Raw genomic sequence first — 15,501 nt, 5'->3', positions numbered from 1 at the left:
CATCTCCTCTAGTAAGGACAACTGAATTCCCAGTCAGTCTCACTGGTCCCTCTTCCCTTCCTCTGGTGTTGGCTTTCTCTGCATGATCCCGATTACATTTCCCATTATCCCCAAGATTTAATTGTGCTGGGTGGGCTGACGTGGGCTGTGGAATTCTGGGAGTTGAAGTCCACATGCCTTAAAATTGTCAAGGTTGAGAAACACTGCCCTAGCTGGTCTTCCCAACCTGCTGTCAATCTAGATGTGCTGGAGTTCAAGCCATTCCTAGCCAAAGGGATGGTGGGAACCCAAGTAAACCTCATTTGAAAAAATTGACTTAGGCCAGGGGTAGGCAACCTTGGCTCCTTTATGACTCGTGGACTTCAACTCACAGAATTCCTGAGCCAGCCATGCTGAGGGGAAAGGGGGAGGTTTCCAAGCTGAGCCATGCTGGCTCAGGAATTCTGGGAGTTGAAGTCCACGAGTCATAAAAAGAGCCAAGATTGCCTACCCCTGGCCTAGGCAATCCAAAATAAATCCATTTGCTCTGAGCATCAAGAGCCATCAGCATACAGACAGTACTAGTGCTGTCAAAACAGTTAACATCATGCCCCAGTGCCCCAAAGTGAAACTGTGCGATCTGCTAGCAACTGGCACATCCGTGTCCATTTAGCCCCAAAATACTGAAGCCAATTTATACTAGGTTTCATCATCTCCTCCTCCTCTCTCTCGCATGTACAGTTCTCCTTCCAATAGCAGGAAACGTCAGTGCTGAGCCCCTTCGTCCTTAAGAGCCTTAGAAAGCCAGTCCCTCGTTCCGCAATTCCACAAAACGAGCTTATCCATGTTGAAAACTTGTATTCCAGAGACCTCACCTGAGGAAGAGAGCCTAAATCTGAAAATAAGCACACCAGAATTGAGAAGGAAGACAGCCTGTATCCAAGGTTTACCCCAGGGGACATCCACTGTAAAAAGGTTGCAGGCTGGATTTTGCTCCCTTGAACCTGCCATGTACATTATTAACACAAAGGCAAAGGCAATAGAAAGGGAAGGACATTTCTCCATAAAATGCTTAATGGGGGAGGCTGTTTCTGAATATACTGTAACAGGGGTCCTGACCAATGAAAGTCTCCAGCTGAAATATCTTAAAATCTGGGGTGGGGGAGGGAGACAAGGAAGCCTTTTTTCCTTTAAAAAGGCGAAATAACTGGCCCTTTAAGCCCCCAAGAAGCTTATCACCAGTGACATGATAGGTTAAAAGGTCTAAAATCCTTTGGAAAATCGAGAGAGCAAAAATTATTCTGGAGATTGCAGGCTGCCAACCGGTAGGGTAGGGTAGGGTAGGGTAGGGAAGGGAAGGGAAGAGTAGGGAAAGATAAAATAGGGAAGGGAAGGGAAAGGTAGGATAGGGAAGGGAAGAGTAGAGAAAGGTAAGGTAAGTACGGAAGGGAAGGGAAAAGAAGAGTAGGGTAATGAAGAGTAGAGAGGGTAGGGTAAGGTAGGAAAGGGAAGAGTAGGGAAAGATAGAATAGGGAAAGGTAGGGTAGGGAAGGGAAAGGTAGGATAGGGAAGGGAAGAGTAGAGAAAGGTAAGGTAGAGTAGGGAAGGGAAGGGTAGGGAAAAGAAGGGTAGAGTAAGGAAGAGTAGGGACGGAAGGGTAAGGTAGGAAAGGGAAGAATAGGGAAAAGTAGGGTAGGGAAGCGTAGAGAAGAGTAGGGAAGGATAGAATAGGGTAGGGAAGACTAGGGATAGCATAGGGTAGGGTAGGGAAGGGAAGAGTAGGGAAAGGCAGGGAAGGGTAAGTAGCGTAGGGGAAGATAGGATAGCGTACGGCAGGGTCAGGAAAGGAAAGGTAGGTAGGGTAGGGCAAGGAAGGGCAGGTAGGGTAGGGCAAGGAAGGGTAGAGTCGGGAAAGAAAGGTAGGGAAGGGTGGATTAGGGTAGGGAAAGGGCAGGGCAGGGCAAGGGAAGGGAACAGGAGTTAGCTAAGCAGCTTGATGAACCCAGATGAGAGTTTCTCAGCCGTGGCAACTTTATGTGACAACTCAGCTGGCTGAGGAATTTGGGAGTTGAAGTCCACACACCTGGAAGCTGCCAAGTTGAGAAAGTGACCCCGAAATCGCTTACAAATGAGAGCAAATGTTAACATTTCAGTGTAAATCTACAAGCAAGACTGCCAAATCCAACTGAACGAGCATCTCCTTATTTTATTAGCACTAAGAGTCTGTGGTACAAAGAATTCCTTCCAAATGGTACGAAGACTGTGATCTAGTACCACCACTTGGCGAATAAAAAATAAAATGACCAATTAGAATGGATTTTCACAAACTACATACAGAGTCCGGTTTCCAACTATCTTTCTTCCCAATTTAATGGGGAAGGGAATAGGAAGGAGAAAAGAGAAATATATTTTTTTTTTAAAAAAAGAAAAAGATTCTGGACATTCTTTTCGTGAAATTGGGATTTTCTTCTCTTTTCCTTTTTTTTTGTACATTCAAAGATTATTGCATCAGAAAAAATGGATCATGCACGTTTCATGTTTTCGGACAAAAACGTTTAACCTGTATTATTCTTGTCACTTCTAGCTACATTTCAAAGGTGCACCAATTCTACAGTTTTATACTTCTCTTTGCTTTTAGTCGCATGCTTCGCCTATGCGCATGCGTTAAGATAATAAATATTAAATACAGGAAAGAACATTAGAAAAAAAAAAGCCCCCGTGGCGTTGGGAATATTTTGCGGCAGGTTCAGTGGGTAATGGTACAGGTTGAAAGAAAAAAAAAATGCTTGAGGTAATTCTGTTGGCTATAACCACTCCACCAAGACTTGTTTGAAATTCACGGAAGTTTCTTTCTTCTCAGAAAATTCAAGTACACAAACACCAGCTGGGACTCTTCAGAAAATACCAAAGGCTGTCTTTCTTTTTTTTCTTTTCTATTAGTCTATTAGCCGGCATTCACAGAGTTCCTTGTAAATCCTTTTTCGCACTCTGGGCATGTCCTCTTGAGAAAACTGAAAGGACTGGTCTAAGGCGAGGCACTTGCAGTACTGCGGGGGAAAAATCAAGAAGGAACACATCTTAGAAACAGGGACGAGAAACGACGTTCCAGCAGGTTCAAAAAAAAAAGGGAAAGGCCGGTAATTTTTGAAAAAGGTACTGCCTTACCTGGAGTACAAAAACTCCACAGTCACTGTCATTTTTCTGTTGTGGAATGCACTGGAAAAACCACATAAAACAAGAGTTTAACACAACTATGCAGACTGGATTCCAAGTAACTAATCTGCATTCTGCAACTGCTCGTTTCCAGATCGCCAACTTGCAACCGACGTAATGGTTGTTGACGCTCAAAAGGAAAATGCACGGAGGAAGCCCACACTGTCAAAAACCACCCCCAACCTCTAATTATGGTGTGTATCTCAACACTGTGCCAACCATTTTGCTTTCAGAAAGATCCAATTTGTGTCACCCGTTTAAGAGAACCAGGTAGCAAATAATAAAAAAAGATTTCTCCCTCCAGAGCCTTGGAGATTACTGAGAAGTCTTGCTGGCTAGACCGGACCAGGGCTCTTCCTGGCTGGGGCATTCTGGGAGTTGAAGTCCACAAGTCTTAAAAGTTGCCAAGTTTGGAGAGCCCTAGACTAGACCCTACTGAGCTAGGGAGGATGTCAGGAAACATTCTGATTGGCCCAAATTTTTATAGAGGGAGAGTCAAGATTCTAAATGTATAGTTTCATGACTTTAACTGTTAATGGGCAGCACAGAAGTAAGTTAAGAATATAGATAAGGCAAGTCTCCTTATCTAAATTTCCCAGGGCATCCTGATGAGAAAGCCGCTGGGATAGATGCTCCAAATGTTGCTCAGTGCTCCATACTGTTTCCTCCTGTTCACATGACCTAAGAAGGCATATGTAACCCACCCTGACTATCTCCTGCCCCTTGGAAACTTTTTCTGCAGAAATATAGCCAGAGATATAATATAAAGGTGCTGCCCACATTTTTAGAGCTGCCTTCCCAGCAAAATTCCCAGAATCCTGTCAGTATCGCCACTGGCTGAGGTTCCCAAGTCCAAATAAAATTGAAGTTCTACAATGTTAGGATTAAGAAGAAGGTTGAAGCATCTGAGCATGAGTCCAGCGAGACCAGCGTGTCTCTAACATGGCAACTTTAAGATGGGCGGATTTCAGCTCCCAGAATTCTCCAGCCAGAATCTCATGAAGGGACTTTTCCATTCTGCCTCTTTGAGAGCAAAAGTGTTGCCTGAAGGATTTTGCAGGATGGAAATTCTCCACCAAACGTTTTTACTCTCAAAGAGGTTGTGTGAAAAGATCCCTTCCGAAATTCAAGCAGGATTTCCTTGGTTTGGATTTTGTGAGGAATCTTTTTCAGCCGTTCCCCAGGATTCAAAGGGTGTCATCTGGGCAGGTGGCAGCAGCTTGTGGCCTTCGCTGCCGGCTTCCCCATTGATTTTCTGGGGAGCCAGCAGGATAGACTACACATGGTGACCACATGGTTATGGGATGCTTGGCAACTCACCATAACTGCAAATGGGTTGTCGAGCGCCCAGACCACATACATGTGACTGCGGGGGCACTGAAACAGTCATAGGTTTAGGCACAGGTTATAAGTATCATTATTCAGTACTGTTGTAATTTTGAATGGCTGCTGAATGGATGGTCATTAAGCGAGGACTACATGCATTCTCACTTGGAATTGTGCAAATGAGAGTGAGAAAGGGACATTGTTTTAAAAAGAGGTTGCAATGGTGTCTTTCTTTTAGGGATAACACTTCCCCTGATGTGATCCAACTGAAAGGATGTGGTTGCAAGGTCTCTATGCTCAAAAATATGGCAGATTCTTGTGTGGATTTGGCCATGTAAGTAAACACACATGTATTTTGTAATGGAAAATAAATTCCACCCCCCAACCACATGCCAAAATTTTAATAACCAAGACAGGGCAGCTTCTTTCCAATTTTAAGCAAATATTTGAATACTGCTATCTCCATTACACAGGCTCAATTTATTCTGAGATGCACATACATGCCCAAACACACAATGTTTCAGGGAAACATTTACTCCTAACCTTCTCTCCACAGAACACAGATTTTTACAGTTTAGTAGCTTAATGTATTTGGGCATCATTAAGGCATTTTTTTAAATAGATTGCCCATTTGACCATTACAGACTTACTAGACCCTATGAAAGCATCTTAACAATGTACTGGCTGTGAGGAAAGAGAGATACCGTATATTCCGGCGTATAAGGCGACCCGGCGTATAAGGCGACCCCTGTCTTTGGCGCCGAGTCACATGCCTAGAAAGTCGTCTTATACACCAGAAACTACCGTAATTTCCGGTGTATAAGACGACTCGTCATATAAGACAACCCTCAACTTTGGCGCCAATTTTAACGCTTGCGAAAGTCGTCTTATACGCCGGAAAGTATGGTAACTAGGAGATGTGTTAAAAGATTTGCTTTACAGGGCACCATTCAATGAACTGTCATCAAACAGAATGAGAGCAGTAATTTAGATGACTTTTATGGGGAATTCAGTAAATTGCAATGTCTATGAGAAAGTAAGCCCACCCTTACTTCAAAAACCTGCTTCCTGAATAATGAGTAACATCCTAACTAAGTTTTACATTGGTATGTCCCAGGATCCTAATTTCTGCTGGAGGCAATCCTCCAAATGTTTATGTTGTAAAGAAAATAATGATTATTTAGGTTGGCCTTTTTCCATTCACTGATATATTCATCAGCCCATCCAGTCTATGCTGGCTTCTCCTAACAACAACAACAACAACTTTATTGTCACTTTGAATGTACACCAATTGGCATACATCAAAATGAAATTTCGTTGCATACAGCTCTCAAAGGGTCGCCACCTCCGATATACACTCCTTGTACCTGGCCAGTTCAAGTTTCAGATCGTCCATTTTAATCTCTAGGGAGCTAACGATGGCAAACAGGACAGATGGAAATGAATTCCATGTGGATTAGCCCTCAAATTAGCTTGTATTCCTGCATGACAACCTCGCCTTCTTTTCTTTTTCTGATCCTGTCTCTTCCACCTTTTCCTTAAAGAGGCCTGGCTTCTTTTTTGCCCCCGGAGCACGCTGCCACTGCCATCAACTCCTCCAAAAGCCTCTCTTCCTCTGGGCCTGCCAACAGCCTCATCCAGTTCCTTCGCTTCATAAGCCCTGGGACCTCTCCTCCTTCGGAAAGAGCCCTGATTTGCAATAGAATCCGTCCCTGGGCCAGCAGTCAGATCTTGTTGCTGGCAGAACAATTTCAAATGATTTTTAACGATCTCACCCACAGTTCCGAAACAGCTAGAAACTTGCAAAGATTGTCGGTCGTGTGTTACCTTAGTTCCACCACATTGCTCAAACACATTAAAACCTTCCCGGTCCTGTGGCCTATATCCCTTATATCCCTCCCAAAAACTTTTCACATAAATACCATCTGATATCCCTGAAGTCAAGACATGTCCTAGAAACCACAATATCCTCTCCCCCATTCACAAAAGGACTGGGTCATTGATAAGGACGAGAACAGGGCACAACTGGAAAATCATTCTCCGGATCATAGGAAGCTCGCTTCCTGGTATGCAGGATGCTGCTTACAAGCGCTATGTGCTTAGAGCTCAAAGCATTGTTAGAGGCCCCACACACCCACTTTACGGTCTGTTTCTGTTGCTCCCCTCTGGGAGGAGGTTTCGAAGTACCGTATATGCCAGCATATAAGACGACTTCCGGAAGGGCTAAACTCGGCGCCAAAGACGGGGGTCGTCTTATACGCCGAGTCGTCTTATACGCCGGAAATACTGGTAGTTTCCGGCGTATAAGACGACGTTCTAGGAATGCGGCTCGGCGATAAAGATGGGGGGTCGTCTTATACGCCGGGTCGCCTAATACGCCGGCATATACGGTATTTATAGCAGGACTACCCAATTCTGTAATGGCTTTGTTCCCTATGCCGTCTGGTAAACTCGCAAGATTCGTTTTTCTCGCCCTGTACATGTATACATAACCCGAACTAGACTGTTGTTTCTTTGTGTCATATAATATCTGTGGGTATATGCATGATTCTGTATTTATTTATTTTTGTCGTATTTATGTAGTGTATATCAAGAGGTGGTGACCCTTTGAGAGCTGCATGCAACAAAATTTCACTTTAATGCACGCCGATTAGTGTACATTCAAAGTGACGATAAAGTTATTATTTTATTATTCTTAGAATAGAGCTGGAAGGGACCTTGGAGGTCTTCTAGTCCAGCCCCCTGCTTAAGCAGGAGAACCTATACCATCTCAGACAAATGATTGTCTGGCCTCTTTTTAAAAATCTCCAGTGATGGAGCACCCACGATTTCTGGGGGCAAGCTGTCCCGCTGGTTAATTGTCTTCACTGTCAGGAAGTTTCTCCTTAATTCCAGGTTGCTTCTCTCTTTGATCAGTTTCCAACCATTGTTTCTTGTCCTGCCCTCTGGTGCTTTGGTGAATAAAGTGACTCCCCCTTCTTCCAGTATCTGAGGCAGCTCCTCAGATACTGGAATACTGCTATCATGTCTCCTCTGTTTCTTCTTTTCTTTAGACTAGCCAGACCCAAGTCCTGCAGCCATTCTTCGTATGTTTTAGTCTCCAGGCCTTGGATCATCTTAGTTGCTCTTCTCTGAATGTTTTCCATTCGATTCCATTCTATTCATTCTTAGACAGCCAGAAATCTGCAAGGCATCTCACTAAGAAACCAGCTAATGTTCAATGACCCATTTTATTATTTCCAAAGCTACTGCAAGATGTAGCTATGCAAGTCACAAAACCCCTCAGTTTCCTTTCATACAAATTCTTTCCCTTTTACGACTAGTCCTCGAATTACAACTGTTTGTTTTAATGACTCTCTGAAGTTACAACAGCACTGAAAAAAGTGACTTATGATCACTTTTCACACTCACGACCGTTGCCGCATCCCCATGGTCATGTGATCAAAATTCAAACGCTTGGCAACCGGCTCATATTTCTGACAGTTGCAGTGTCTTGGGGTCATGTGACCACCTTGTGCGAACCTCTGACGAGCAAAGTCAAAGGGGAATCCAGATTCACTTAACCACCGTGTTACTAACTTAACAACTGCAGTGATTCACTTAACAACAGTGGCAAGAAAGGTCGTAAAATGGGGCAAAACTCGCTTATAACAAATGTCTCACTTACCAGCAGAAATTTTGGACTCACTTGTGGTCGTAAGTCGAGGACTACCTGTATTCCACTGGGACTATCTTTGAGTGTCAAATGAGTATTGTACTGGACCAATCTGGCAGCTTGATACCCTACAGGAAAAAGTCACATTCCCCCACCTTTCAAACTATCCCTTCAACTCCCTTCCTAATAATAATAATAATAAATAATAATAATAATAATAATAAAATAGTAGGTATCTCTGAGTCGTACTATGCAGAAACCTTTTCCAACCAGGTACCCCTCAATTAAATGGGGAGGGGGAAGAACTCTCATATCTGGCTAGAAATTCTGACTTTTGCTTCCAACTTATAGGGAGGGACACCCACCCAGGCAAACTAGATGTGTACCGCTCCTTGCAAGCAGCGAACATAAAATTAACCAGCCCGCAAATTCAGAGATATTCTGAACAAGCTACATAAGTCTGATTTGTATTCAATCCATCTTTATAATTATAGGGAATTAGCGTAACGATGCTATGGTTAAGCAGCAGCTAAGCTGTACTTTGCAGGCAAGACAAGCATTTTTTTTAAAGAGAAGATCTGGTAGGCAGGTTACACTCCGATTCCACGATGGTTATGTTTTTGGCAGCTGCGAGCTGCTTCAGCTACTGAAACGTTCTAATTTTCATTTTTCTGTTTGACGTTACAGACAGAGCTGCACTTTTAAATGATACATTATTGGAGGGGGAAGCCTGACAAACATCTGGTTGGAAGTTCTGGGGCTGAAATTCAGACATCTGGAAGTTGCCTGGATCACAGCAACCTCCCTCTAGTCTTGCACTCACAAGTATCTGGAAGGTGCCGGGTCTAGAGTAGGACTGGGCCATCAGTAGCCCTAAGACTGATTATAGACACCAATTTTTTTTTCTTTCAGGTATTGAAATCCTTCTCTAATTAAAACTCCGTGGTTCTCCACCATTCAATCCGAGGAAGTTATGAAAAATACGGTACTGGTAGTCCTTGATTTACGACACTTTATTTAGTGACCGTTTGAAGTTACAACGGCACTGAAAAAAGTGACTTACGACCGTTTTTCACACTTACGACCGTTGCAGCATCCTCACGGTCACGTGATCAAAATATCAGACGCTTGGCAACCGACTCATATTTATGGCAGTTGCTGTGTCCTGGGGTCATGTGATCACCTTGCGTGAACCTCTCATGAGCAAAGTCAATGGGGAAGCCAGATTCGCTTAACAACCTTGTTACTAACTTAACCACTGCAGTGATTCACTTAACAGCTGGGGCAAGAAAGGTTGTAAAATGAGGCAAAATTCATTTAGCAACCGTCTCCCTTAGCAAAAGGAATCTTGGGACAATTGTTGTCCTAAGTCAGGGATTACTGACTTACGTGTCCTAAAGAAGACCCAACACAGTAAAAATTAGTTCCAAAGTATTGTATGTTATTGAATAATTGACAAACTCAGCCGCCATGTTGCTTTTCAAAGATTTAAATGTGAAATTAGAAAGTCAATAAAAATTTTACAAAAAAAAAAAATAGTTCCAAAGTTGTGGGGAAGGGGGAACCTTAACATCTCCCCCCCCCCAGCTTCCCTTTTCACCCTGCCCAGTGAGGCCCTCTCCCTGACCCTAAACTGCCGCTGTCAAATGCAGCTCTCCCAATTGTTCATTCCTGGTCTCAAGGCAAAGCTTTCATTTTAGACCAGTGGTTCTCAACCTTTTTAATGCCGTGACCCCCCCCAACCGGTCGTAAGTCGAGGACTACTCAACCGGTCGTTAAGTCGAGGACTACTCAACTGGTGCAGCACCGTTTGCAGAATGGGGCTTTTGGCAGGCTCAGCAGGGCAGAGACAGCCTGGACAATTCCTATTGGCTTTTGAAAGCCAATAGAATTAGACTCTATTCAAGAGAGTCTATTCTATTGGCTTTCAAAAGCCAATAGAACAAAAGGGAGTAGCACAGCTAAGGAAAAGGGGGAAAAAATGGGAGACTGGGTTGTTTGGCGACCCCCGTGAAATGGTCGTTCGACCCCCAATGGGGTCCCGACCCACAGGTTGAGAACCACTGTTTTAGACAAAGTCAAACCTTCCGCCAGGTATTACCCCTAAAATACCTTGCCTGCATGAATAGCACTTACCTTTGTAACAGCCGTCTGCCAACCCTGAAGGAAATCGGGGCGATTCTTTTCTTTAGCTTCTGTCAGCAAGTATTTCCGTATGTTCTTTTAGGGAAAAAAAATATGGGAGGAGGAATATGAATTAAAGCCTGTTTGGACCAGCCGTAAGTTTCTTAAACAAGCACTCCCCCACACACTGGGCCCTCGGAGAGTCAGTGGGATACAATAAAAGGCGTTTGGCTTGAAGCAGAAAGCTCCCTTAATGGCCATGATTTAAAAACATCCTGGGTAAATCTTGCAGGAATCATTAGCTTTCAATGTAATTAACCTCACGGGGTTTTAATTCATTTTATCTGTGCCACAAATCTGTCTATGTAGTCTGCAGAGCTTTACCAAAAGGAGAAGGATCAATAACGGACACAAACTGCAAGTTATTTAAGACAGCTTTAAGAATGGGCAGGCACCTTCGCTCTGTTGTTAATATGGACTACAATTCCCAAAATCTTTTAACTATTTTGGTCTTGGGCCAAAATGGCTGGGACCACTGAGACTTCCAATCACAGTAAATTTGGAGAATACTAGATTGGTAAAAGATATTAAGAACTGAGGAAAAAGTGGTAAGAAGTATAGCCCAGGTCGAATTAACAATATATGGCCAAGGATACATTGTATATTTTGTAATACATTGTAAATAATATAGTCTAGCCCAGGGGTAGGCAACCTTGGCTCTTTCATGACTCGTGGACTTCAACTCCCAGAATTCCTGAGCCAGCCATGCTGAGGGGAAAGGAAGAGGTTTCCAAGCTGAGCCATGCTGGCTCAGGAATTCTGGGAGTTGAAGTCCACGAGTCATAAAGCAGCCTAGGCCTAGGGCAGGGGTAGGCAACCTTGGCTCTTTTATGACTCGTGGACTTCAACTCCCAGAATTCCTGAGCCAGCATGGCTAAGCATGGAAACTTCTCCCTTTCCCCTCAGCATGGCTGGCTCAGGAATTCTGGGAGTTGAAGTCCACGAGTCATAAAAGAGCCAAGGTTGCCAACTCCTGCTCTATCCCTTTAACACAGTGGTTCTCAACCTGTGGGTCGGGATCCCATTTGGGGTCGAACGACCATTTCACCGGGGTCGCCAAACAACGCAGTCCACCATTTTTTTCCCCTTTTCCTTAGCTGTGCTACTCCCTTTTATTCTATTGGCTTTTGAAAGCCAATAGAATAGACTCTCTTGAATAGAGTCTAATTCTATTGGCTTTCAAAAGCCAATAGGAATTGTCCAGGCTGTCTCTGCCCTGCTGAGCCCGCCAAAAGTCCCATTCTGCAAATGGTGCTGCACCAGTTGAGTAGTCCTCAACTTACGACCGGTTGAGTAGTCCTCAACTTATGACCGGTTGGGGGTCGCGGCATTAAAAAGGTTGAGAACCACTGCTTTAACAAAAGATGGCTGGAGTTTTATAAATCAGAATGACTGTGCTACACTGAGGGCAGCTCTATCCAGGGGACGACCAAGCTCCTTAGGGTATGAAACGATGGTCACCTTTTATTAGAAGAGCCCTGGTCCCTCTTACCTCTACGCAGAACTTAAAATGAATGCCTTGAGAGTCATAAAATGAAATAATTCGGTTAGGGAGATTCACAGTAATTAAGGACCAGTGAACTTCCAGATGAATAGGAATTAATAAGAGGGTCTTTTTGAAGAGGTCCACCTGAAAAAAAAAAAAAAGTGCAGGTCATCCATCACCAGGAGCAAGCAATACATCATCTGCCCACAATGCTGAATGCCTCATTAATTCCTACAGAAACATAAAAAACCCCACCAGGATCCCAACAGGGCCCTCCCGGATACAATAGACAAAGAGACAGAGGAAATGCAGGGTACACTGCCTGCCAATTCCACACAAACACACTATGCCTCCTTCCTCTTCACCTGGAGTGAGGAATTACTGCCTTCCAAACCAGAGGTTGGAATCTCCATCAACTTAATAACCTTTCCAAGGTTTACAGGGCAGGCCAGGCTTTAATGGGGAAATGTGTATCTGCAAGGCTTATTTTGGCCCTTCACATACAGACCGTCCCCATTTCTGATTCTTAGGTCATATAACATTTTGCATCCCTGCTCTGTTAAATGGCAACTGGCATCAGCACCATCGTTAGGAATACCGAAACTTACAGCCCAAAAACCTAAACAAAGCCCTTATACTCCTTTAATTTACCATGAGGAATTGGTAAATGCAGTTGGTCTGGAAATCCTAGGCAGCCATGATTCCAAGATTGGCTAATTTCTGATGAAGGCCAATCTATTTTATTATAGACAGAAAGGTGGAACCTGTGATTCTGGGAGCCAGTTTTTGTTTGTTTGTTTGTTTGTTTTGCTTGCACACGACTTTAGGACCAAGGTGTTAAAACCAGGAGCATGGCTTCCAGCTCAAAGCAACCCTTACATCCTTAAGCCAAGTTCTATCTGCAACGTTACAGAGATCCTGCGAAGAGAATTTTCCATTCTCCACCCAAAGCTGCGTTCAAACCTGAGCTCCCCACGGCAGGGACTGTAAAAGGGGGAAACGCAAGGGTTGAGGCACAAATTACTTTGCACGGGTTGAGGCACAAATTACTTTCCGACAGAACAAATTAATAACTCCAAGGTTACTTCTTAAGACAGCAGTGGCTATACAAAGAATGCTACATTTCGGGCAGCAGTTCCACATGGATAGCGGCGCCTCTCTCCCCCCTTCCCACTCAAAGAGGCAGAAGAGCTGCCTGGACTGCAAGGCGCAATTCTTTTGCCAAAGACAACTGCGGCTTTGATGACAATCCTAACCTCTCTAAAAGAGCGCCAGCTGCACGCAGGCTGCCCCCCAGATTCTAGCAATGCCCCTGATCTGGACAAACTTAAGCAGACCAGCCAAGCTGTACTGCAGATGATTGAAGGCCAGGTTAGAGGATAAGCAACATTGGAGAATCTGAAACAATTCAGCGCAAGCATCAAGATCAGTGGTTCTCAACCTTTTTAATGTCGCGACCCCCAACCGGTCGTAAGTCGAGGACTACTCAACCGGTTGTCAGTCGAGGACTACTCAACTGGTGCAGCACCGTTTGCAGAATGGGGCTTTTGGCGGGCTCAGCAGGGCAGAGACAGCCTGGACAATTCCTATTGGCTTTTGAAAGCCAATAGAATTAGACTCTATTCAAGAGAGTCTATTCTCTTGGCTTTCAAAAGCCAATAGAATAAAAGGGAGCAGCACAGCTAAGGAAAAGGGGAAAAGAAAATGGTGGACTGCGTTGTTTGGCGACCCCCGTGAAATGATCGTTCAACCCCAAATGGGGTCCCGACCCACAGGTTGAGAACCACTGATCAAGAAGTTACTTTGGAAGGCAGAGGAGCATGGACAAGGCCATCTCCCTTGCAGCTGCAGGTAGGATAGTGAGCTGCAGGCAGATGCTAGGTTTATGCTGCCACCATGTGTCCCAACTTATCTCCCAAATCAGGTCAAAAACAGTGCCCGACTTGTAAACGTACGAGTGGGTCCTTGTTGCTCTCTCAGCGTGGTTGTTTTTCTGCAGAGGTTTCATGACCCAGCCAGGTAACATCGTCAGTGCTGGAAGGGAATGGCGAGCAAAACCCCACTCCCGTCCAGCACTGACGATGGTATCTAGCTGGGTCATGAAACCCCTGCAAGAAAAGCACCAAGCTCAGAAAGCACCAAGGATCCCACAGTTCAATCCCAAGCTAGAAATATTTTCTTCTATTGGTTAAAAAAAAAAAAGTACTAGTAGACGACAAGTTCCGAGAATCTTTGCTCTCTGTACTATCTTTCTCTTTTCCGTTCTCACAATCACGGGCAAGGATATGGTCTGAACCAGTGGTTCTCCACCTGTGGGTCGGGACCCCATTTGGAGTCGAACGACCATTTCACGGGGGTCGCCAAACAACGCAGTCCGCCATTTTTTCCCCTTTTCCTTAGCTGTGCTACTCCCTTTTATTCTATTGGCTTTTGAAAGCCAATAGAATAGACTCTCTTGAATGGAGTCTAATTCTATTGGCTTTCAAAAGCCAATAGGAATTGTCCAGGCTGTCTCTGCCCTGCTGAGCCCGCCAAAAGTCCCATTCTGCAAACGGTGCTGCACCAGTTGAGTAGTCCTCGACTTACGACCGGTGAGTAGTCCTCGACTTACGACTGGTTGGGGGTCGCGGCATTAAAAAAGTTGAGAACCACTGGTCTGAACCAAGGAGGACTCTTGAAATCAGGCTGATGGTAGTGGCCTCCTGCCTCTTTCTGGCCTTGATGAAATAAGAGCCGTTTAAGAAGGCCTCCTTGGATATCTGAAGATGGGGTTGTTTTTTTTTACAGGAGACAGTGGAAAAATAAAAATACCAACAGTCCTTGGGAAAAGAAATGGGCAAGAGAACACACGACTGTCTGAACACGTCTTTCTTCAGAATATCCCTGACAAAAACATTAGGGAACCAATAAAAATCACACAACACGTTATATTTATTCCCCCCCCCCCCCGTACGCTTTTTGGAATTCCAATTAATTAGACACATTTCATTCCGAAAGGCAGAGAGCAAACACACAAGAGGACAACGAGAGACCCTTGTTGAAACAGCATGTCGTTCTGGGTCAATGATAACTTTTAAAGCTGTTTTTTAGATTTATATCCAGCCTCTCCCCCAGGAAAGACGAGCAGTGAATGCAGTATTCTCAGAGTTTTTTCACCACCACAACCTTGTGAGGTACGCTGGGCCGAGAGTGACTGGCTAGCAGCAAGTCCCCTGAGGAAATTGCCAGAAATTTCCATGGCTGAGGGAGTACTTGAACCCAGGGTTCCTCAATCATCACTCAACTATTTACACATTCGTGGGGGTCAAGCCACCAAACAGCAATTTAAACATTTCCAGCATTTTAGTAGTACAATCAGTAAAAATGTTTGCTGAAATTTAGTGAAGTGATAAAAAGAGGAATCTGGGGCTCAGATGGCAGAGGAAGGGGTAGATTTTTTTTTTTTTAAAGTGGTGTTCACATTTTTTATTCCATTTCATTTACCCATTCTGCATGATGATCTTGGCCAGTGAAATTCCTGGTAAAGGATAAAAAAAACTGTCCTCCATCAATAAAAGAATGCATATCCTTGACCCAGTCAAATGGGAGTCAAAATTCCTTCTCAATGGTCATTTATTTGATGCAATTACCCAAATAAATCAGAACTTTTAATTTGTTT

General features: G+C 44.2%; 1 protein-coding gene across 4 annotated transcripts in view; it reads right to left on the bottom strand.

Moving 5' to 3' along the window:
* Positions 1-2,159: 2,159 nt before the first annotated feature.
* Positions 2,160-15,501, bottom strand: part of SENP5 (SUMO specific peptidase 5) — a 46,408-nt gene continuing 33,066 nt past the window's right edge. For 2 of the 4 annotated variants that reach the window (XM_039351997.1, XM_039351996.1), the window contains exons 7-10: positions 11,850-11,987; positions 10,310-10,393; positions 3,145-3,195; positions 2,916-3,026 (exon numbers count right to left, since the gene is read on the bottom strand). In XM_039351997.1, the coding sequence (XP_039207931.1) occupies positions 2,916-3,026; positions 3,145-3,195; positions 10,310-10,393; positions 11,850-11,987 (384 nt within the window). Of the gene's footprint in view, positions 3,027-3,144; positions 3,196-8,185; positions 8,302-10,309; positions 10,394-11,849; positions 11,988-15,501 lie in introns of all 4 variants that reach the window. The other 2 variants (XR_005557765.1, XM_039351995.1) reach the window with 2 other exon arrangements.

The sequence above is a fragment of the Crotalus tigris genome, unplaced genomic scaffold (assembly GCF_016545835.1).
Source record: "Crotalus tigris isolate CLP2741 ecotype Arizona unplaced genomic scaffold, ASM1654583v1 scf7180000018395.510130, whole genome shotgun sequence".
Lineage (NCBI taxonomy): Eukaryota > Metazoa > Chordata > Lepidosauria > Squamata > Viperidae > Crotalus > Crotalus tigris.
Note: the sequence above shows the minus strand (reverse complement) of the source record. Positions and strands in the feature narration are given on the sequence as shown.